This window comes from Triplophysa rosa, linkage group LG20 (genome assembly GCF_024868665.1).
Source record: "Triplophysa rosa linkage group LG20, Trosa_1v2, whole genome shotgun sequence".
Lineage (NCBI taxonomy): Eukaryota > Metazoa > Chordata > Actinopteri > Cypriniformes > Nemacheilidae > Triplophysa > Triplophysa rosa.
Window position 1 is genome coordinate 3,029,991 of NC_079909.1, and position 24,659 is coordinate 3,054,649.

Below are 24,659 nucleotides of genomic sequence, written 5' to 3' on the forward strand. Positions count from 1 at the left end.
AACAGTTTAATTAAACATTGCATGTTATGACAAATTAAATGTTTGTTTTGCTGTACTGACTAAGCTTTTCTTTTTTAAAGATTCTGATTCTGAATAATTTCAGCATGATATAATACACTCATCTTTCAAATGTCTATTTTCATTAGAACACTATTAGAGATTATGATCATAAAATTAATCCAATTAATCACTTTTGCTATTAAATTATTAAAGGGGTCATATGACACGGCTAAAACGAATATTATCTTTTGTTTTAGATGTAATGCAATGTGAATACACGATTTAAGGTAAAAAAAAACGCTGTATTTTCCACATATGCATGTTTGTATCTCCTCTTTGCCCTGCCTCTCTGAAGTGCGCGATGTGCTATGATTGGCCAGTTAACCAGTGCGTAGTGATTGGTCGAATACTGCAAGCTTGTGACGGTTTCAAAGCAATTGTACTGACAGGTACACCCACCGTACTTGCGTATACATTTGGGCGGTCTTAGTCAAATCATACCACGAACTGACGTAGATTTGTGGGGGTGTGGTTACACGAGGCGTTTCAGGCAGGTCTGGGTGAGCATTCGCTTTTAGGTAGAATGCCTCTTTTGTTCCGACACTTTAATTTTTGCAATTTTACGTGTCTATGCAACACACCAAAGACACAGAGAAAACTCGTATTCGCGCCATATGACCCTTTTAAAGTTTCAAGAGTTTTATGAAATGATCTTAAAACCCCATGAAATATTAAAACCAGTGGTTGAATTTTGTCCCTTACAGTCAACGTTTTTTAACTTTGAGGCGCTTACACATAGTATGTACTCATAATTTCAGAGGTGGACGAAGTACACAACTTCCTTACTTGAGTGAAAGTACAGATACTACTGGTCAAATATTACTCCACTACAAGTAAAAGTTGTAAAGACAGATTCTTACCAGTGTTAATTTTGACAGCAAATTTTGATTTAGTTTTAGTCATAGTCTTTTGACGAAAATGCAATTTAGTTTTAGTCACATTTTAGTCATCCCCATCATTTTAGTTTTAGTCTAGTTTTAGTCGACGAAATATGAAAAACATTTTAGTCAAATAAATATACATTATATTTAGTCTACTAAAATCTAAATGGTTTAAATCATTTACTTGGTGTAATTAAATGTTCCATACAAAGATTCAACTGTTTTGACATAATTTACTTCACCTTAGAATGAAATTAAACCAGGTCATTACCTTTATTTTTCAGAAAAGTTCAGTAACTAGATTTGCATTGTTGGAACACAGAATATTAGACCATGAACGACATGTTCCAGTTCATTCAATCCCATTTGACTCAATTGACTCGTTAAGTAGGGCGTGTTCATTCAGTTCATTCAACCAATGAAACGCTCTGACAGGGCTCACACTCAAAGGCTATTGGCTCATGGCATGTCTCTTTGAAGAAAGAGCAGCACTGTCTTTGCCTGATACAGCAATGAATGAGAAATAGCTTTCATATAAATTGTATTACATTTCTTTAGTCATGCAAACATTTTACATACTTGGTTCGAATGTACAGTTTGACTCACTTCATCACTTCTATAATCAGTAGAGGACAGCGCTGGTTTCTTTTGGCTGACTTCATGTTGCATTTCACGTTATGCAGCAGCTCGTGTTAAGTTAACATAGGCATATAAAAACACTTGAGCTTCCTTTGTAATGTGTTTTGGGGTGACTCGCCTGCAGTCGCGCTTCAAGTTTGCGGCGTTTTACCGGCGATCGTGAAGGAAAATAAGACGCTTTGTATCCCGCGTGGAGACACAGAATACATGTCTGTGCTTCCCCTTCTCCCAGAGACTTCTCTCTACCGTTTATATGAGATATGCACATACGCGCAAACTGATGTCCGCCAGGTGGGACAAGAATATTTTCGTCTCGTTTTTATTAGTTGACGAAAATGTCAGTATATTTTTATTACAATTTTTGTTATCATGCATTCATTTTTATTTAGTTATCGTCTCGTTTTCATCAGTGAAAACATGTTGTTAACGAATACTTTTCGTCGTAGTTTTCGTCAACGAAATTAACACTGATTCTTACTTGAGTAAAAGTACAGAAGTACGTACTTTTAAAAGTACTCAAGTATTAAAAGTAAATTTCCTTTATGTCAGTTGTGCATTGTTTTATTGTCGTATACCTTATGCCTCTGAAGCAACCTACTGAATACACTGAGTAGCTCACAGTATCAGTTGTATTAAAAGAGTAGTTCGCTTCAAAATTTGCCCCCATTGACTTTCCATAGTCATTTTTATTCCTACTATGGAAAGTCAATGGGGGCAAATTTTGCAGTGAGCAACTCCTTTAAGAGTTTTATATGTTTAGCACACATATGTTTAGTTTAGATATAATCCTGTATGATCATTTAGCCTAATTATCCTCATTATCCACCTAGGCCTATATATGTTTATGAGCAGTGTTCTTTTATTTTGTATATTCCTTTCACCAGTTTTAGCAGCAATTTACCAGTAAGTAGTAAGGTTCTTGTAAATAGTAAAGTGTAGAAGCCATGTGTTTGTTGGATTTATTACCATAATTTAACTACAAACATAAACTATAGCTAGTATAATGAATATAATGAAACTATGGTATGTTTAGTTGCTGTGGTTTTACTAAAGATTATTAATTGGAGTATGGTTCCTATATTTAGAAAATGGTAAATTTGTGGATACTGTGGTTTTANAGCATTCGCTTTTAGGTAGAATGCCTCTTTTGTTCCGACACTTTAATTTTTGCAATTTTACGTGTCTATGCAACACACCAAAGACACAGAGAAAACTCGTATTCGCGCCATATGACCCTTTTAAAGTTTCAAGAGTTTTATGAAATGATCTTAAAACCCCATGAAATATTAAAACCAGTGGTTGAATTTTGTCCCTTACAGTCAACGTTTTTTAACTTTGAGGCGCTTACACATAGTATGTACTCATAATTTCAGAGGTGGACGAAGTACACAACTTCCTTACTTGAGTGAAAGTACAGATACTACTGGTCAAATATTACTCCACTACAAGTAAAAGTTGTAAAGACAGATTCTTACCAGTGTTAATTTTGACAGCAAATTTTGATTTAGTTTTAGTCATAGTCTTTTGACGAAAATGCAATTTAGTTTTAGTCACATTTTAGTCATCCCCATCATTTTAGTTTTAGTCTAGTTTTAGTCGACAAATATGAAAAACATTTTAGTCGAATAAATATACATTATATTTAGTCTACTAAAATCTAAATGGTTTAAATCATTTACTTGGTGTAATTAAATGTTCCATACAAAGATTCAACTGTTTTGACATAATTTACTTCACCTTAGAATGAAATTAAACCAGGTCATTACCTTTATTTTTCAGAAAAGTTCAGTAACTAGATTTGCATTGTTGGAACACAGAATATTAGACCATTAACGACATGTTCCAGTTCATTCAATCCCATTTGACTCAATTGACTCGTTAAGTAGGGCGTGTTCATTCAGTTCATTCAACCAATGAAACGCTCTGACAGGGCTCACACTCAAAGGCTATTGGCTCATGGCATGTCTCTTTGAAGAAAGAGCTGCACTGTCTTTGCCTGATACAGCAATGAATGAGAAATAGCTTTCATATAAATTGTATTACATTTCTTTAGTCATGCAAACATGTTACATATTTGGTTCGAATGTACAGTTTGACTCACTTCATCACTTCTATAATCAGTAGAGGACAGCGCTGGTTTCTTTTCGCTGACTTCATGTTGCATTTCACGTTATGCAGCAGCTCGTGTTAAGTTAACATAGGCATATAAAAACACTTGAGCTTCCTTTGTAATGTGTTTTGGGGTGACTCGCCTGCAGTCGCGCTTCAAGTTTGCGGCGTTTTACCGGCGATCGTGAAGGAAAATAAGACGCATTGTAACCCGCGTGGAGACACAGAATACATGTCGTGTGCTTCCCCTTCTCCCAGAGACTTCTCTCTACCGTTTATATGAGATATGCACATGCGCGCAAACTGATGTCCGCCAGGTGGGACAAGAATATTTTCGTCTCGTTTTTATTAGTTGACGAAAATGTCAGTATATTTTTATTACAATTTTTGTTATCATGCATTCATTTTTATTTAGTTATCGTCTCGTTTTCGTCAGTGAAAACATGTCGTTAACGAATACTTTTCGTCGTAGTTTTCGTCAACTGAAATTAACACTGATTCTACTTGAGTAAAAGTACAGAAGTACGTGCTTTTAAAAGTACTCAAGTATTAAAAGTAAATTCCTTTATGTCAGTTGTGCATTGTTTTATTGTCGTATACCTTTGCCTCTGAAGCAACCTACTGAATACACTGAGTAGCTCACAGTATCAGTTGTATTAAAGGAGTAGTTCACTTCAAAATTTGCCCCCATTGACTTTCCATAGTCATTTTTATTCCTACTATGGAAAGTCAATGGGGGCAAATTTTGCAGTGAGCAACTCCTTTAAGAGCTTTATATGTTTAGCACACATATGTTTAGTTTAGATATAATCCTGTATGATCATTTAGCCTAATTATCCTCATTAGCCCCCTAGGCCTATATGTATTTATGAGCAGTGTTCTTTTATTTTGTATATTCCCTTTACCAGTTTTAGCAGCAATTTACCAGTAAGTAGTAAGGTTCTTGTAAATAGTAAAGTGTAGAAGCCATGTGTTTGTTGGATTTATTACATAATTTAACTACAAACATAAACTATAGCTAGTATAATGAAACTATGGTATTTTTAGTTGCTGTGGTTTTACTAAAGATTATTAATTGGAGTATGGTTCCTATATTTAGAAAATGGTAAATTTGTGGATACTGTGGTTTTACTGCAAATACCATCCCTGCTGAAAAAAACAATGATTTTTTTAATTAGAATGAGATTTTTAAATTAAATTCCTCTTTGTAGTGTGTTTTGGGTTTTATTCCAATAGGATTTACCATCCCACCAATAGAATCCATCACATACAAGTAGACAACATGCAAGTATCCATAGTCCAATTCCCATTATAACCATTAAATCCGTTACATTTTATGTTGTATTTTGGGCAGTGTTCTATTGTTTTTATTTCAACAGGAATACTTCAACTATAGTTACTTGAGTAAAAACATCATTCATTTTAAAAATCGCAGCAGATCAGATGTTAACACGCACGCGTAGCTCAAGGTGTGTGTGATGCTTATTTACCGTTTAGCCGTTATGCCGATCATTTTCATGACAATGTCTCCACAATCTTTGACTGATCGTAACTCACAGATGATTACACCACACTTTAACATGTGCCTTTTTCGTCTTTTAATGTTCTATTTGCCTTTTTAGAGCGCTATCAATGGTGTAGCAGCGCCTACATTTACATTAGTTTAGCGGGGAAGATCCCACAGTTGCCAGATTTGCGTAAAAAAATCTGACAAATGGCCATTCAAAGCTTGACGGAAAACCGCGAGGTTAGAAAAACTGAAATACTTGGCAACAGTAAAAGGTCCTGGCAGATCGCAAGCTAGATAAATTGCGCACACAGGAAACCCCGCTGCATAGAAACCATTTTCTACTTTTGGACCTTTTTATAAATGTAGTGGAGTAAAAAGTATGATATTTGTCTTTCAAATGTAGTGAAGTTAAAGTACAAGTTCTCAGAAAAAATAATACTCAAGTAAAGTACAGATACTCAAAAAGTGTACTTGAGTACAGTACTCAGGCAAATTTACTTCCTTACTGTCCACCTCTATAATTTAGTAGATACACGTGTTTAAAATCTTTCAGTTTTGTGAAACAGACCCAGATATTTGGTGAATGATGGATGAGTCATCCACAGATTAACACATACACCACCATATTGGGGAGGGCAAAGTGATAAACACATATGATTAGCTGCGTTTTTATCCCTTTTAAGGTGGTGTGTGTAATTATTTTGAGGATCTATTGACAGAAATGCAATATATAATGTACAGAACAGTTTTCAGAGGTGTATAAAGATCTTACATAATGAAGCGTTATGTTTTTATCACTTAAGAATGAGCTATTTATCTACATGCACCGCGGATAAATAAAATGAAAGATAAATACAATGTTATGGTATTAGATAAGCTTTAATAAGCTGTTAATAATACAGGCACAACTACTGAACCCATTTTCTCATATAGTTAGAAAACACAGCTAATGGTTAATGGTTTGTATCCTCAGAATACTAAAGGAGCAATTAGCCAACCCAATTGTTGTACCCAAATGGTAAAGGTTAGATTAAGTTTTTTTTTGGCTCTGTTTAATACACTAGATACTGCCTAACACATATGTTGTACCTATTAGGTAAATTCAATTTTATTGCTATTAAAAGGCTTAAAACACAGTTTGGCTCTGTTGGTAACAGCTGACCCATGTGTTACAGATGTTAAACTGAAGAGAGCTGGGTTGTGATGCACATGGTGATTGAGTTTGGACACAATTCAATAAAGCCACAGAATGGACATGATGAAATTACACTACAGGTAATATCCATGTGTTGAGGGACACGTGCTCCACAGCCACATCTGCTCTCTGAACAACAGACAGTTTGTACATTCTGCAAACATACAGTTACCATACAATTAATAAAAGTCTGGTTACTTGGTGTCCGCCGCTATTGACATTAAAATACCCTAATATGTTAAATAAAAGCTTACACAATCTTTAAAATAAAACCCTTTAATTTTTCTAATTCTACTGTATTGATTTTACACAATAATTTGGTTTAATCATTTGTAAATATAATGTCATATATTTGATTAAAATACATATTTATAATTAATTTATATTGAAATTGATTTGTTGCATCCGAGTTACTGTGTGTTATTAGTTTTGAGAGGTTGTTGTCTGGGAATAAGGAATATGTCATGACTGGCCAATCAGAATCAAGCATTCCAATGAGCCGTGTAATAAAAAGAGTAAATATTACAATGTCCTTAAAATAACATTTCATGTAGGGCTGTGTATTGACAAGTGCCTCCCGATACGATACATATCACGATAGATGGGTCATGATACAATATATTGCTATGTATTTCGATACAATACACATTTGCGATATATTGCAATACTTTAAATAGAAAATGTCAAAAGTAGAGCTAGAAATACAACATGCTGTGCACCACCGGGGGTTTTCTGTAAGGATAAGTGTAAAAACATCCCTTACCTCTGCAGAGTGGCCATGATGTGCGATGCATGGACCTTTAGATCAGAGGTTTGGGTTCTCAAACTGTGGATTGCACCCTTCAAGTGGGTAGCACAGGGGAATAAGGTGGCTCACGCAAGTCACTTGGCTGTTGTGGTGCATTACAGTTAAAACACTGAACATGGGCAGTATAAAACCTCTGCTTCATCCGTGCTGTAAATGCGCTGGTGTCACATCCGTGAAAGCACAATAAATGTCATTGTTACTTTTCTTAATAAACTTTTTGTCTAATGCACTGCAGTAGCCAAGTGACTTGTGTCATGACTTGTGAAGCTTACAAACAGCATTATTTTATATAACTCATTACTTCATTACTTTTTTTGAAAACCAAAGCACACCCACACATCAGCTCTGAGAGCTCTAAGCTTTCTTATATTTTTCGCCATGCTCGCTTCCACTTAATTTTGGCCGTATGTATATGACATGATTTAAAAAAATATATCGATAGTAGAGGTATCACTATCGATACACTATCGAAAAAAAAAATATTGCGATAGTTACATGTATCGATATTTTTGCACAGCCCTAATTTCATGCGGTGTGTAATGTTGCTGTGTGTGAATGTAAGCAGTCTGCCAAGTTGTAAAGCCGAAAGTGAACTAATAACAAAGCTATTGGCTTGGGAAAAAGGAGTCGACTCTGAATCACGCGAATGATCAGTTCCAGGTCGGATTTGTGTCACTCTGTGTAATGACGTTCCATTTGCGACATTGCGACATTGCACGCGGTAGACCAATCACAGCAGACTAGACCATCTGACCAATCAGATCAGAGTGGGCTGACAGAATGGAGGGGATTAGACGGATGAATCGCCAAACGAATCATTTGAGAGTCAGTCAAGAAGTGAGGTAATAATAACTGCCTATTATTAGAAAATGACAGTGTTTTTACACAGTGTATGATACGTAAACTTGTTGTTGGACGCTCCATACACCAAAGTAGGACCTTAAAAATCATAAAATATTTACTCGACGAGCTTGTTTTTTGTACTTTTTATATACGCACTGCAAATATATGTTTAGTAGATTCAGGAGCCTGTGGGCTATAAACTAAACCAAACATCAATAAATAATTCCTGAAAAGTCTTGAATTAGATATGAGACGTTAGAATTAAACATCTTTAATTGTATTTTCTTGTTACACACAAGTTTCTTGTCTGTTTCTTGTCTAACAACAATGGGTTATGAGTAAAGAAAGAAACAAAACAATTTGCCAATGGGCTATAAGAAACAAATTAAGAAGACAAGTATACAAGAATAATTGTATTTTTGTTTTTCAAATAATTAGTTTTACATTTACAATAATACTCAAATAATACACTTTTAATATTTTTATACACTCTTAAAATTAAAGATGCTTCATGATGCCATGGAAGGACCTTTTAAATGGTTCCATAAAGAACCTTTAACATCCGAAGAACCTTTCTGTTTCAAAAAGATTCTTCTGATCATAAAAAGATAACAAAGAGACGGTTCTTTAAAGAACCCTTGACTGAATGGTTGTTTGTGGAACCAGAAAACCTTTTAAGCACCTTTATTTTTAAGAATGCATTTTGTAATATGCAAATAAATTCATGAACAGAACACACATATGTATAAGTATATGTAAACTATACATAAAAAACAAATACAAATGAAGCACAGAGGAAATATATCTTGCATGGTATAATAGAATCCTGACACATACACACACAGCGAGCGCACAGATGCAAGCCCGAGGCTGACTCTGCTGATTCACCATGTCCCTTTTCATTATTGCAACACATGACTGGACTTCTACTGCGCTCTGTGCATCTAGAGGAGACTGTGAAGGGCAGAGCCTGTATTCCCTCAGTCAATTCTCATGACCCACAGGGATTCTTTACTCTAGAAGGGTAAAGCAATATTTAGCAAACTGCTGGTTTGTCTGGGCTCTGGCATTCAAAACCTGACAGAGTGATGCTGAATGATGTAAAAGTGTAATGTATAAGACACCCCGGGAGAACGCATGACATTACCAATGCACCTGTAACTCTGGTTTGAGATTGGTTGTGTTCCCACATGAAAAATACTCTAGTATACAGTACTTTAGTATTCCCTATAGTGACGTGTAGTGAAATTCTTAGATGTTTTTTAACCTTACTAGTAAATATTAAAGAATACTACTACGGGATTTATTGCAGTTTTTCAATTCACTATAGTTCATTCTACAGAATACTACATGCTGTACAGTCTCACTAAATCTTGTTGCATCCTTCACGTCCTAAAGCACTCAGCACCCGCCTGCAAGATGGAGAATTGCTCTGTGCAAACAACACTATCAGCAGACACAAATTACTCTTAGGGAATTACTCCCAAAACCCTGTGGGAAATAAATAAGGATGCTTTTTCTTTCAGACTGGCACACATTACATGGGTGATGGAAGCCGGCGGTTATGTAAGACTCTGTGTCATCTACACTCAGAGGGATTCACAAGATGGTTTCCAAAACAAATGAATAAAACCATTATCACTTAATTCTGGGAGTCACCCGAAATATACTTCAAGAGTAATCGTAGTTCGTGTCATTAGGTGAACACAAATAGATCTCAGACAGGAAGCTCTGTCGAAAGATAGAGAGTGAAGCTGACGTCCGTGTCTTTATTCGACGCCGCACATTCACAATTCACTACGCATCTCCTGGCACACGTCTCAAGACGCACTCCCACCCAGACTCTGCCCTGCATGTGGCGTCGACTATGAGACAGGTTAAAATCACATAGGCTGTCATCGTATTTGGTTTGATTCTTTATCTCAACCTGAGTGCGATGCCTCCCACTGGAAGTCTTATTTTCGCATTGTAAAATCGACATCGACGTGTGGACCACAGTGTGTACTCACCACGGCTGTTTACAAGTGTAGCTATAGGTAACTACTGAGGTGAGGATGCCAGCTTCAGTGTATTAGTTTTGCCCATTTGCTCTTACAGCTAAAACAATACATGCAAAGAAGGATGCCTGTGACTTTTTGGACAAGACATGCAATGAATGCAAGTAGCTTGAAAGCTGTTTAAAAGAGGCAAGCAACAATGACAAATTTATATTATAGTAGAATAGGCCAGTGTCATCCCACCTGATCTTACAGGATTTCCTATGACCCTAACCCTTCTAGGAACACACAGAATGATGAAAAAGTTACCTTAGCCTTACACCAAGTTGCTTTATATCAAAGTGCCTTCCAAAAGCATAAATGCTAAAAGTCTATGAATTTGTACAATGTGAATAGACTATACTGTATGCATACGGGGCAATGACGTGCTAAAATCGCAGCCAGCTAAGCCACTTCTGCTCTCATAGCACTGAGGTAATTTGTCCCCAAGCGATAACAATATGTTTACTTAAAAAATAAAACGTTCAAATTTCGGTTCAAAAGTGTACTTAGTTTTTTTATCATATTTGTGGATGTAGCTTGAAACGTATAGCTTGAAGCCTTTCCCCTTTTGGGTTGTCGATGTATGATGTAGTGTTTGGATCATATGACTCACGTCATTGACCGTAATCCTATAGGCACATCTTGATGCGACCGAGTGAAAATCGTCATTGTTCCCTATGGATGCTGCGTGTGCCGGATGTAACTGAAGGAGCCTTATACAGAAGGAGCTTATCAGAAGGAGCTTAATTGCCAAGTATGTTTACACAGACAAGGAATTTGACTTGGCGACAGGAGCTTAGTGCATAGTCTATTGTACACAGAACATACAACAATAATGAAACCCCACACCTAAACCATCACTGGAGTGAAAGCAGATCAAACGAAAACCTACAAATGAAATTGTTCATACGAATCAGCCACCTCGTAAAATAGTTACAAATTGCCATGAGATTGTGTTGTATCTTTAAATCATCAAAAATGTTTCACTTCTGGATGGTATTCAAATCAATTCCAACCCAGACCAGAGTTCATATGAGTCATATCGGGCACACTTGGTTAAAAACAGCATAAACAACCTGAACTCTCAACTTAATGGACTTTGTCAAACAGACCTCACACCTAAACTATTAATAAAACCACTATTAGCTTTAAGATCATTCATTTAAGTACTATAATAGACATTTAAAGGGAATATGTGTGTGTTTCTTCAAATAATCAGGCTATTGTGCATAAAGCAATGCACTGGCTTCTTAAGTCAGTATTTATGAGCCCGAGGGTCTCCTCCTGTAAAGGAAAAATCAATAGCATTCAAACACTACTGGCTTTACCTTCTTAGACAGAGAGCATGCTGGTTATCCACGAGGAACACTGAAATATTCATGCTTGTCATTAGCAGAAGAAAGGTGTGATTCCTCTACTCTAAGCACTTCTCTAGGTTTATTACTATGCAAAGCTTGTGATCTAAGCTTATTAATATAGTTTAGACTGAACATTCATCAGGCACAGCTAGGGAGGGTTTTTCCCAACCAATCAAAGAACTGGTTTGGAGCATAGCAACTGGGATTGACTGGTCAACATTGTAAATAAGGCAGGAATTGCAGAAATGATCATGGACACGGGAATGTAACCGCACTCGAAGCGGTTTAACCTTTTATCATGTGTATTCATGGATGCTAGTCATTGCGGGTCAAACAAACGTTTAGCAATTATTCATCTGCATTTGCAGAGCTCATGGCGTGACAGTTATACTCTCCTCTTTTCAGCCATTAGGAAGACAAACCTCACAAAAGGTTGAAACTGTAATGTAAAGAGAAGCTTTGGGTGGTCAATCTTGTTTATTGGCAGTATTGCTGTAAATCAAGTATGCTTGCATGAAGCCATCTGCTTAAGAGCCATAAGAATGATGGAGCTGCTCAAGGGACCAATCAAACTCAGGCGTCTGGGGTTTTCACAAGAGGTCCATTTTGGGACAAAATAAGAGGCTGAGATTGAAGTGGACTGTGCAACTCTTATGCACATGAATAAATGAACAAGATGCACACTTATAGAAGCTCTGGGTTGTTCTTGTATCAAGTTCTACAATTGATACTACTATCACATCAAATTCAGCATTTGTTATAATCTGTTACAGTCTGGCACTGAAACTTACCAATCATGCTGCGATTCATCGATGACCAGGAGGATCTTGAACTTCCGTGACACCGCCGCTGGACTCTGCTCTACAAGTCCTGCCGAAGCCGCCGTTTGCTTCACCACGTTGGTGATGGAGCTGAAGAAGCCCGTTCCGGTGGATTGTGCAGGCTGCCGTCGCTCAGGTGCCGGAGAAGCGGTAGGGGACTTGGCCGCAGTCGGGGCAGGAGTCGGTCCGGGGGCAGGAGTCGGGCCGGAGGCAGGGGTCTTGGTGCTGGTGGTGGGAGGAGGCGGTGGAGGTTGGTCGGGCCTCTGGAGGTCTGACATGTAGCCGTTGGGCAGGTTGGCGATGAAGCTGCTGTCAGAGAGGCGACGGCGTAGGAAGTTCATGGCTGTAGCTGGAGAAGTCTAAAGTCTAGAATGGACGACGTGGGAAACTCTTGGGTCTGTAAAGGTGTTAGTCCAGGCCTTCAAGCTCCAAGGTCTGAGATCTCCAAGACTTGTGCTACTTAAGAATGTGTTGATGATGTTGCTCTTGTATTTTTCCTCTCTGCTTTCTCTCTCCGTCCTCCTGCACTGACAGCCAGAATGCCAGGAAGAGATGCTCACGCTCTGCCTGTGTCTCCACTCCCTCCCTCTCGCACTCTCTCTATTTCTCACACACTTGCTTACCCCCTCCCCTCAGTTCCTCACGATCTCCTACATCACCGCTTACGTGGCTGTACTACGTTGTTCTGCAGCTGCTGAGCGGGGTTTCCAATGAATATGTATGGAGGAAGGGGAGCTCCTACAGCAATCCCCCCATCCGTGTGTCTCTCCTCCTCTGGCCCCCTCCCTCTACACATCTGAATGACCCGCAGACCCTGATCTGGTCATACTGAGACTGTAGGAAGGCTGAAGGATGGAGTAATATGTCTGCAGATGGTGGAGGCACGCGTCAGCTCGGCCCTCTGGGGTCTGTGAGTGTCTTCCAGCCATTGATTCTGTGGCATCGTGGAGTCAATGAGTCTTTTCCAGATACATGAGCTGAATGTGAAATATAAGGGTTGAGCCATCTCTGTGCCCTGCAGGTTATACAAATAAAAGAGAGAGAACAGTGATTTTTCCGTCTTTTCTTGCAAGAAATTTCCTTTGCTTTCAATTAAAAGGATACTTTGTCCTTTAGATTCTTTAGACCAAAACAGTTTAGACTAGCCTAAAGTTACTACAGACCTAAAGGTTTTGATTCTGTTCCAGCATCTAGTGAGTTGTCTTGCTGTCTTCTATTTACATTGACAGCTGCTCTTTTAGGCATTCTAACTCAAATGAAATTTCACCAGTGACTAAGCAACACCATATGTCATGCAGATATCACAGAAGAAAGTTTTTAGTTTTTATGATTGTAGAGGTAAATATTCTGGATTTGGGAAAATTTGATGAAATGTTATTGAAATCTTCAATATTATTGAGTTTTGATTGGAGGCTTGGCAAATCTGAGTTTAGTTTGAGCTCAAACTAAATCTCACATTGTTGAGATCTCTTCTGAAACTCATGGAGACAATTGTGAGATCTCTTGGATGCAGATGAGACTTAAGCAAAAGTTTCCATTTGCTTTTCTTTTAATCTCCTTGATGTCTATGATAAATAATTTGAGATATTAAAGATCTCATCTGTGATTTTTCTTTCTTGTGTGTGGCATTTCTTGTGTGAAACACGTCATGGGACACTCGATACACAATAAATAAATTTTAAGCTTTCATTAAAATAATACATAGCACACATAAATACTAGAATTCACTAAATAATTCACTTTTTGTATTAAATTAATTGGATTCATTTCTATACACTCGCCTGCCATCTTAAATGAATTCTTCAATACCTGCAAATGCCAACACATTTAACAGTCAATTGTGGTTAAAATATTTACGTACATTTAAGAATGATAGTTGTAGGAACTGATGTCCAGTAGTGTATTGAGCCTGAGATCATAAGCCACTGTTTATCATAACTAACCATAAACGTTTTGATATGAATGAATGAATGAATGAATGAATGAGGCATTTATATTTCCTCGTTAATTTAACCTAATTGCTGGGTTCGTCCTTTTTTGACCCAACATTTGGTTGCAAAACAACGCAAATTGGGTTAATTTTAACCCAACGTTTTTTAGAGTGTACTGCAGCCCAGAAAACCCTAACAACCATCTAGCACCAGTGCTGAATTGAAGTGGGCCCATAAGGCATTAGATATTAGATATTCTCAGATATTTTTATTTGAGTAAAAACGATAATGACAAATGTGATTAAATTCATGCAATGGATATGGTAAATTTCGTGAATTAATTATTTACAATAATTTATATTAAATTTGTTTATGGGCTAGTTGTCATGTCTCTTTAAATTTTAAACGCCCCGCCCCACGTCTAAAGACTGCTAAACGCACATCGTTGACGTGACTGCTTGATTGGCGTCGCTCCGTGAAGCTAATTTCAGCTAAAAAATGGAGAATAAGAAACATTCACTCGCAGCCGGGAAGAGGAAGCTTCTACTTTTTTGAGGGGTAATTTTCTCGCTCTTGATATCTTTTCACTATACTTATCAACTCCATGTCGGGGCTTTTGTATTCCTTGCGTAAATTATTGTTAGGTCTGGTTCTGGTGTGCTAGAGATCTCGATAAAGATGAGTGACAGCTTTTTAGTCATTATAAAGGGAGTGCTCGGTTTCTGTGCAATATATATAACGTTATATATAATCCATTCAGAATTCTATAAAACTTGTTTTTCATGCTGCTAAGACCAACGGCCACATACACGCTGCAAAGTTTCGGGAATTACATCGGCATATAAATGCGGGAATCACTCTTGAAATAGCTATGATTGACATATTGATAGCCATAGTTAGTTCCTGAATAAAGCAGATTTTTGGACTGAAATTGTTGAATAGTCTGCTGACTGACAGACTCACTCACTCATAACAGTCCCTTGCCGCCACCTACTGGACGTAACTATGTAAACTGCACTGAAATAGTTGAAAAATCCCCACAACACTAACACACAGACTGACAGCCGGTCTTGTCACAATTTATATTTTTAATATCTAATAAACTAGTTTCTTGCATTTAAACAAGGCTTTTGGAACAAACATTATTATCACAAAGTGTCAATCATCCAGTTGTTTTTAGGGAAAATAGTAAATACTACATTGGTAAATAATGCTAGAATTATTCTGTTGGACGTACACTACTGTTCAAAAGTCATTTTTGTTCACCTAGCCTGCATTTAATTGATCCAAAATACAGTAAAAGAAGCCTGTTCTTTTATGTAAGCCTGTTTTTAATAAATAGTATATAGTTATGCATATTATGATCAAATATATTGTGTATTTTGTATAAATTGTATATTGCTAGACTAACCCCCACCTCCACAAAAAAAAACAATAAGAATTGATTCAATTCGAGCACTGTCTAGCACCACCCAAAACACCCTAACAACTGCATAGCAACACAGAAGTAACACTCAGAACCCTTTTTTTACTGCATAGCAATCCACCCACAAAATCCCAGAGTGATGGCAGTGACATAAATGCAGAAAAGGATTCTTTTGACTTTATAAATCTGTCAATCTGAACTCACATTTAAAACATCATCAGCATGTTGATTTCTGCACTGAACCGAGTGCATCCTATAAGAAAAGCCAAGAAAATATGCAGTGGACTGGAGTTGGAAACCTTTAGTATAAATGATTAGCCTATGAATGAGTTAAATTGATATTTACTTATTAAATGTGACCCTGGACAACAAAACCAGTCTTAAGGTCTTTGCATATACAGTCCGAAATTTTCGTATGCGTTTTTTCGTATTTGCCTCTGGTTTGTACAGTGTCTCTGAATTGTTATAAAACGACTCTCAAAATGCTTGCTACGGATGCGAAAACGCAGAAAATCGAACCCGGTCCGAATTTTTTTATGACGGACGAAAATATCGGAGGCAGTGTGTAAATGTGATTGACACAACGTGAGGTCGTATTTATTTTTTAACGTGCAGAAATTTCGGACGCAAATTTCAGACTCAATGTGCAATGGGCTTTATGGGTCAATTTTTCAAAATTGAGATTTTTACATAATCTGAAAGATGAATAAATAAGCTTTCTATTGATGTATGAGTTGTTAGAATAGGACAATATCTGGCTCAGATACAATCGTTTAAAACTCAGGAATCTGAGAGCGCAAAAAAATCAAAATATTGAGAAAATCGCCTTTGAAGTTGTTAATCAGGGTCACAAATGGCAGGACTTTCTCAGGCTAAATTAGATCAAGCCTAGCAGAGACAACAGTGCGCTGATGGCAAACAAGAAGGAAAAATGATGAAGTATATGAACATAACTATATTAAGTCTTATTAAATTTTGTGATATGAATCCAAACAAGATGTTAGAGTCTGCTGTATGTTTGATAAAACATGCTTTGTACTGTGTTACAAGAACAAACACGCATTAACACGCATTGCATGCAAGTTCTGGAGCCTCATTGCTGTTTTCTGAGGCAGACGTCTGAAGTCACGACACGTTTGCAGTAGACGCAGTATAGTGCTGCGGGTGCGAACTGTGCTCGGTCAGGCGCGGAGCACGTCGTGAGACGCAGCTGCAACCCTGCTGACATGCTAAGCTCATTCTGACCTCGATTTTTCATGGCAGGGAAAAAATAGCACTACATCATGTGGTGCTCGGCCACACAGACTTCTGATTAGCTTATCATTGGTGATGTGCCGCAGAGAAAAGGGCGCTTAAAAATATAGATTTTATTACGATTAAATGATCAAAACCATCATCAGATGGAGCAGAAATCACTTCAGCTCATCATTTTATGAGACTGTGGCATGATTTCATCTTAAAGCGCATGAGAAGAGGTTTGAGATAAAGCATCTAAGCATCACCCTGAGGGATTTCTGCTGACATTGTGATCTTCTGCTTCTCATACGCTTGTTGAGTTCTGCCTGTGGCTGACTTGTAAACAAAGATTTACTAAAGCCAGCAAAATTTAAGCATGACAGTTTTAGCAGAAATGAAATTTGCAGTGTAAAAACAGCTAAATTAACGAAGACCAACCACAATTTTGTAAGCAAATATGATAATCACGTCATGCTTGTCAGTTTTCAAATGACAAACCTTTTATATTTCCTATATTTTAAGAACTTTAAATGTATATACGTTCTGATTGTATTTTGCATTTAATCCCATAGTTCTTTACTACACAGTGTGTGTACGCGCTGTAGTTTGTGTTAAACAAGCTGACAAATTCAATCGTGAGTTGCCAGACTAAATCATCTCCAAGAAAATAGAAAAAGTTAAATATTAATGTTGACATTCAACAAAAGAAACGGTTAAAACGCAATTATTCAAGGTGTCTATATTTTCTGGAATAACCCCATCTGCTGTATCAAAAATAGCATTGGGTTGTGAACATATGGGTGTTAAAAAAGGTGTTGCACTACTCCTCACAGCATTTTTACTGCAGCGATAAATCGACTTTATTTTCAGTTAAACGGTGCATAGTTACAGTACATGTCATCTTAAAACCTGTTTCCTTTCCAACCTAAGCATTGCATGAATTATTAAACATTAAACAATGTAATATATTTCAATCTGCATGTGCGTGCTTTGTAAGCACGTTGTGTTCATCCTAAATGACATCAGGGACGCAGCGTGTCCTTTTTAACCGCAGGCGAAGTGAGACGTGGCAGTCCTTAGATGTCTCTCTCTCACAGGATGCATTAAATGTAGAAAAAGCTGAAATGAGCAGTGAATGCATCTCCATGGCAACTGTCTGTAAAGAGCGAGATTGTGTTGGGTATTGTGGTGCTTGAGAATAGAGCTCAGGTCCAGATGCTCCTCTGTGCGCACAATCACCAGTCCTTGGGCGCTATTATCACAGACTGCAGCAAGCAATTTCCCCTCAAATAAGCCCTCATTTAGTTGCAAGGCAGATGACACTGTGCCAGAAAATTGTTCTGAGAACACCAGAGTCTTTTAAAGAATGTGGAAGACAGTGATGGTGGGATTTAATGTGGATTTTTCCTCACACATAGGGGTCTCATATTAATAGCGGCATTAGTAGTTTTGAAGTCACTGTGATGGGGGCCAGATTACATTTTGCTTTAGAAAACTCATAAAGCCACCTGACATCATAATCTGCATTATGATAAAGCATGACGTGCTACAACACAGAAGACCGTTCCACATGCATATATCCATTATTTCTTAAATTTATTATCACTATATTTGGAATACTCAGCTTTGGAAAGCTCAAGGGTCACACCTCTGTTATATTTATAAGGTGTCACATTATCACATATAAAACATCACAGTAACTATACCATGGTGACCAAAAGTGCTATATAGTAATGCCTTCCCCCATATATTATCCAAATGAAAGGTGTTATCTCAATTAATTTTGCTTTGAATTATATTGGACCTTTTTTTGATGGAAACATAATCAATATTTGAAGGCATCAGTTAAATGCTGTATTCATGCAGCAAAACATGATTTTCTTGACAGCTGTAAACGGTCTACCATGTCTACATCAGATGTGTTAAAACCAAATCACTCCCATAATACAAAATGCTGTTTACATTTGAAGTGCTTGTTTGTGACCACATCACACAGGCCACACACCAAAAAATGTCTGGAGGCCGTTAATGACCTGCACGTCTCATATGAGTTGCCCTGCAGTGTGTATTGAAAACTGTGGAATTACTTGAAGAGAGCAGTTTGCTTCTGTATGTTGATGTCCATTGTTTCTGTTTATTATAACTGGAAGTTGTGGCAGGATCTTTTTTGACTGGCATTCAGCACAGTTTTATGCATCCTGATGAGATGTGTAGTATCTTGACCTGAAGCTCCCAGCTATTTGCAGCCCTGGTTCATGTGAATAAATAGTCATTGTTGAATGATGTTACCAGGTATGTTGCCTTTCAGCTCTTGTTACCAAAAAAATGCTCAATCCTATAGTGCCTCTAGTGGCTAAAAATGAAAAACCTTTATATAATGGTTGACAAATTAAAAAATATTTTGGTCAGCACAGTTCCATACAGGGGCGTTGCTAGGATTGGAATGGATAGGGGGCCTAGCCCCCTGAAAATAACGTTTAACCCCCGACACATAAACGCATACATCTGCTTTCTCAATAATGCCTAAAAAGTAATGACTCTTGCATTCCAAAAACATCACTTACACTGTTCCACTTTGAGCACAATTCTCTAAGTCATTACACTGCAAAAAAAAAACCCTGCTTGGCTTCTAATGTAGCCTAGTAATGAATGTCCTTAATAGAATACGAATATAAATGTAGATAGCAATATATTACCGAATGCTTGTGTACATTTACATCTTAAATATTTTTTAAATGTATGCATATTTTATACATACATTAGCGGTGCGTTCCTAACGGGATATATCGCTCTGAAGGGACCTTCGGGAAGGGGACAACATACGAAACGTCACTCCAGATAAAGTGCTTTATCAAGAGCTTTCCTTTTCGAAGGGAGTAGGGCCTAGGGATGATCACTTCGGAAGGGAACGCAGGGCTTCGTGCTCTGTGGTAATGTTCCTCCAGACCGCGAGGTGGCGTCCGCGAATCACTGACGCTACGGACACAAACAATTTACAACCTGACGAGGAAATTGTCTTTCAAATCCAGCTACAACAAAAAGGAGCATCTTCAATATTCCTAAATATTCCATTATCCACAATCAATTACACATTTACTGTGAATATATTCGTTTAATAGCAGGAAGTTTAATGCAGAATATCGCGTCTCGTTCTGCGATGTCTGACGACTGAGAGAAATGTAAACATGTTCACGTGCTGATCAGTCACACACATGTAACGTTAGTTTTCATCATGACTGTTCCAGCGTTACAAAACAGCAGTGTTTTCTACAGAAGGATCATCAGTCTCTTCCCACAGGACATCAGTCTGGCATTTGCTTATGGATCTGCTGTCTTCAGACAGACTGGAACCTCTCAAGGTCAGGTGGGGGTAAGAAACGTTATAAACTCATCACATGACGTCTTTTGAAAGGGCTGTTATCTTTCTCTGACAGAGCTACGGTACAGTAATGGCATCAGATTGTTAGAACATGGTACAGAGTTAACAAGGTAAACATGGTTGAACAATGAAAAACCAATCTGACCACATTATTTATATAACACGAGCATACAATACATATATACAAAAAACAGATGTCGTTGTAATATAATTTTAATCTCCACTAATCGATTGTAATGAACTACAAGGCAAAATGCCATAATTTGCTTTAGTAAAGCTGTAGTCAATCAATTTTCTTTAAGGTGTATGACTTTGAAGTCTGCAGCGTATTGGCCTGGTCTGCATTTAATGTCTCATTATTGTGTTTTTGTTTTGTGAGTTTCAGAAGAACATGCTGGACTTTATTTTTGCTGTGGATGATCCGGTCACATGGCACACCATGAACCTCATTGAGAACAGAAAACACTACTCTCTCCTCAAGTATCTGGGCCCTAAACGGATCAGCAACATCCAAAATGACTACGGAGCTGGAATCTACTTCAACACTCTAGTACCGGCTGATGATCGGGTAAAAACACATGACAACGTGAAAAGGTTGCTCCACGTAAAACAGAAGTGTGTCCACTGATTAAAAAAAAAATGTTTTATAGGTTGGTTGTTTTGTGGAAGCTTACATTCTACAATCACTTGTCTTTGCAGGTTATAAAGTATGGTGTGATCAGTACGGATACACTGATCGATGATTTATTTCATTGGAAAACCCTCTATGTGGCAGGCAGGTTACACAAACCTGTGAGTATTTATGTCTAGAATGAGTGGCTTCCTTTCGGCAGTTACAAATAGGAACCAATAGATGGCAGCACCAAAGCAATAAAGCCTCTAAAATTGTACCTCTAAAAAATGTGCTTTAAATTTCATTGTAGTTGAGATCTGCACAGCTTTTCCAAATCTAAAATGTTGGCACATAATGAGTACATGGAGAACTGGTGACTATTACTTTTTAAATTTTCACTATTTATAATCTCTATTTACCACCTTTACCTAGTACATTTTAAATAGTTATGGGATGTTTCAATTCTTTTTTAAACATACAAATATTCTGTGTAATCACGATGAGGCATAAAATTAGCTGTTTAAAGCAGATTTAAATTATGTCTAGAATGTCACACCACATGTTAACTTCCTAAATATATTTTTACGTTTGAAAATTAGATTTTGTTTGATATTTTATACAGTACAAGATACAGTAAAATAATGGACCAATATGGATTTTCTTAAGGTTCGTATTCTGCTTCAGAATGACAGCGGAAAACTTCGGGCCGCTCTTGTGGGAAACCTAAAAAGTGCCGTGATCGCGTCCTTCCTGATGCTGCCTGAAAGTTTTTCGGAAGAAGACCTTTTTCTCCAGATCGCGGGACTGTCCTACTCTGGTGAATCTAGCAAAATCTGTTTTCAGCATTTGTATTTGATCCTATAGTTAAAAAAATATTTTTAATAATGGGCATAAGTAATAAATGTAACCTGAATTCAATTGAAATAACTTGTAGTCCTGTTCTTCATATTGTGCTTAGAAAGAATCAATTGTAATGAATTGTTTCCAACTGTAGGGGATTTCAGGATGGTGATTGGCGAGGATAAATCCAAGGTCTCCAACATCGTAAAGGACAACATGCCACATTTTCGGAAGTTATATAACAATATTCTTCAAGAGTGCCCACAGGTGGTGTACAAGCCTCAACAGGGCCGACTGGAGGTGAGAGGTGACATGTAATGGCTCACGTCCACCTCATTCAAAATATATTTGATATGCATCTTTCATATGTCTTTTCACCTGGCATTCTAGAGTTTAGCCGGTGTGAGTTGTTACTTTGATTTTGGCTGAAATGACACTAAATGCTTGCAGCTTTACTCTGTGAAAGATCATATTTAGGAAATGTTAGCTGAGGGTGTGGCTCCACGTTGTGTTCTTAAACACTAAACTTTGCTGACAAAGTAAGTCTTCTCGGGCAGAAACACGTCTCTGTTAAACTGCTAATGTTTTTGTTTTTTTCATACAGTATCTCCTGCGCTGGTGATAATATTTACACTAGTCACATAAGCAGCATGTGCAAATCAGTGCATATAGCAAGGAAAATGTAACTCTTAAAGTCAATGACATGTCTTGCTAATCAAGCACAACATTAATACACAATGCTAAGTGTTTCAGATCCAAAATATATTGTGAGCCAGCATCCTCACCCTTCTGTTTTAAGTGTTACAATATGTACAGAGTCTTTAACTGGTTTTAGTAAGACAGACACCCTGATAACATCTTTTGTTTTGGCTTATCTGATTCTCATTGTGTTGTGATGTTTGTGGCCTGAACAAACACACATGTTTGGGGGGACTTTACATAGACGTAGTGATTTTTATACTGTACAAATATATATTTTGTTTAGAAAGCTTACTATATGAGGACATCCCCAAAGGGAGGTTCTGGTCAGATTTGTCAGGTTTTGCTCACTTTTGGATATACTGTACATGTTTCCCCTAAAATATAATTATTGGGCACACACACGTAATCACATCATCATCTATATGTGGTCTGAAACCCATTCTGATTGGAAATGTGTTTCACTGTGCACAGTCACGTCATTCAGGATGTCACATGACTTACACATCACACACAAAGCACATCAGTGTCTACAGCTGTCTGAAATCACTTATTCGCGCTGATCTATTTGGTGATGAATAACCAAACAAGTGGGTTTAGACATGTCAAACATTCATGAATGTGTAAATACAGCCATCCTTCTGTTGTTTCTGCTCTTTATCATTTTATTATTGTGTTCAAATAGAACGATGAATCACACAACAGCGTTGGTGGAATGCAAAATATTTTTTATTCATCTAAATAAAAAATCATTTGTCCCCGTGTGAATAGACCTCAACTCCACCCTACGTGCTAATGTTCCAGACCACATTCTTCCATCATAAGTAACTGTAAAGTATTTTCTGTTGAGAGCACATTTGTTTTCTATTGACCAGGTTGACAAGAGTCCAGAAGGTCAGTTCACGCAGCTCATGGCTCTTCCACGGACTCTACAACAGCAGATCACACGTCTGGTGGATCCACCCGGGAAGAACAGAGACGTGGAGGAGATCCTGCTGCAGGTGGCACAGGACCCAGACTGCGGATCAGTCGTACAGCAAGGTAAAACTAATCTTTGTCAATGCACGCGATGAATGGAACTGCTAATAGTCGACTTGAGATGGGATGCTCACAAACAGAGAAATCTGAACAATGGACATGGATTTAGTATAGCTGTCTTTGTATATTAAACTTCTACAGGAGGAAATGTTTTAACATGAAAAACGATTACACTTCGACTCTGAGCTTAATCTCATTTGAAAAGCATGGCCAGAACTATTTACACTTCACCAAAGAAAAAACAAACAGTTCTCAAGAACAAGATGTCTGCTGGACTCACCAAACTGGCTGGCTGGGTTGTTTGGTGTTGAGTTTCTCCAGTGGCCTCACCCACCTGTCTCATTGTCATAATAACCGTCACTTCTGTTCACACAAACACCTGTGTGTGTTTACCCAAATTATCAAAGCACTGATGCATGTGCTACAGTTTACATTTCACGCTCATAGGATTTCCATAATAAATATGAATCGCTGGTCATCTCAGATATGTACAAATAAATTGGAGTATTACTTTTTATGATGGATCGCATCATTTCTCTGTTTGGTTATGTGATGCGGAAACAAAGAATATACATATTTAGTAGTAACCAAATTATGAACTATTGGAGGAGTCAAATCATCCATTCATGTATCATATGTATGCTTTTTATTTCATCAGGAATCTCATCAATAGTGAAAACCTCCAGCATAACACAAAGTGCCAAGGGAATTGCCACAGCCGGTAAGGGACCGTATAGATTTTTATGTTACATCGAAATACAATTTTGCAGCCTAGAATTATTGTAAGATGAACTGCTGTTATAGAGAATGCAGAGAATTAGTATTAGACGTGTTTCTATGTTGTTCTCTACTATGATTAGATGCTTGACAAGTGTATTAAACAGTATGACATGACTGATTTAAAAATGCTTTGATGTTTCTACAGGTCTTGTCAAAACGGTGTCATACAGTGTTAAAAAGCTGCAGAAAATGTGGAGAGGATGGCGCAGAAAACCATCACAATCCTGACGTCACCATAGGCTATATCACGGTGTTATTTACAAATATTTATAAAAAAAACGTACTGTGTAACGAAACTGTTGTATGTGTGAATTAATGACTGATGGGTACATTAAAGTACACTATTTACACAATTATGAATCCTTTACAGTGCACAATATTTCTAATAAATCATTTTTATTAAACAGTACAGCAGTGTTTGTTTGTTTGTTCGCTTCACGTTGTACCTGTTGCA

At 37.5% G+C, this 24,659-nt stretch overlaps 1 protein-coding gene across 4 annotated transcripts; it reads left to right on the forward strand.

The window, feature by feature from the left end:
* The first annotated feature begins 19,841 nt into the window (after positions 1 to 19,841).
* Positions 19,842 to 24,614, forward strand: tamm41 (TAM41 mitochondrial translocator assembly and maintenance homolog). Of its 4 annotated transcripts, none has more exons than XM_057361989.1 (8): positions 19,842 to 20,226; positions 20,615 to 20,803; positions 20,935 to 21,027; positions 21,515 to 21,665; positions 21,843 to 21,988; positions 23,263 to 23,428; positions 24,084 to 24,146; positions 24,351 to 24,614. In XM_057361989.1, exons 1-8 carry the CDS (start codon positions 20,089 to 20,091, stop codon positions 24,431 to 24,433), a joined length of 1,029 nt encoding a protein of 342 aa, XP_057217972.1. In that variant the 5' UTR covers positions 19,842 to 20,088; the 3' UTR covers positions 24,434 to 24,614. The 4 variants fall into 4 exon arrangements, with proteins under 4 accessions (XP_057217972.1, XP_057217974.1, XP_057217973.1 ...); XM_057361991.1 differs by having other exon boundaries at positions 21,533 to 21,665; XM_057361990.1 differs by having other exon boundaries at positions 20,621 to 20,803.
* Positions 24,615 to 24,659: the final 45 nt, after the last annotated feature.

Bases quoted from the DNA above. Each gene is read 5' to 3' on its own strand.
- tamm41 (XM_057361989.1), top strand. From the start codon at position 20,089: ATGACTGTTCCAGCGTTACAAAACAGCAGTGTTTTCTACAGAAGGATC. The intron at 23,429-24,083 runs GTAAAACTAATC...TTATTTCATCAG, and splicing joins CGGATCAGTCGTACAGCAAG to GAATCTCATCAATAGTGAAA. The intron at 24,147-24,350 runs GTAAGGGACCGT...ATGTTTCTACAG, and splicing joins CAAGGGAATTGCCACAGCCG to GTCTTGTCAAAACGGTGTCA.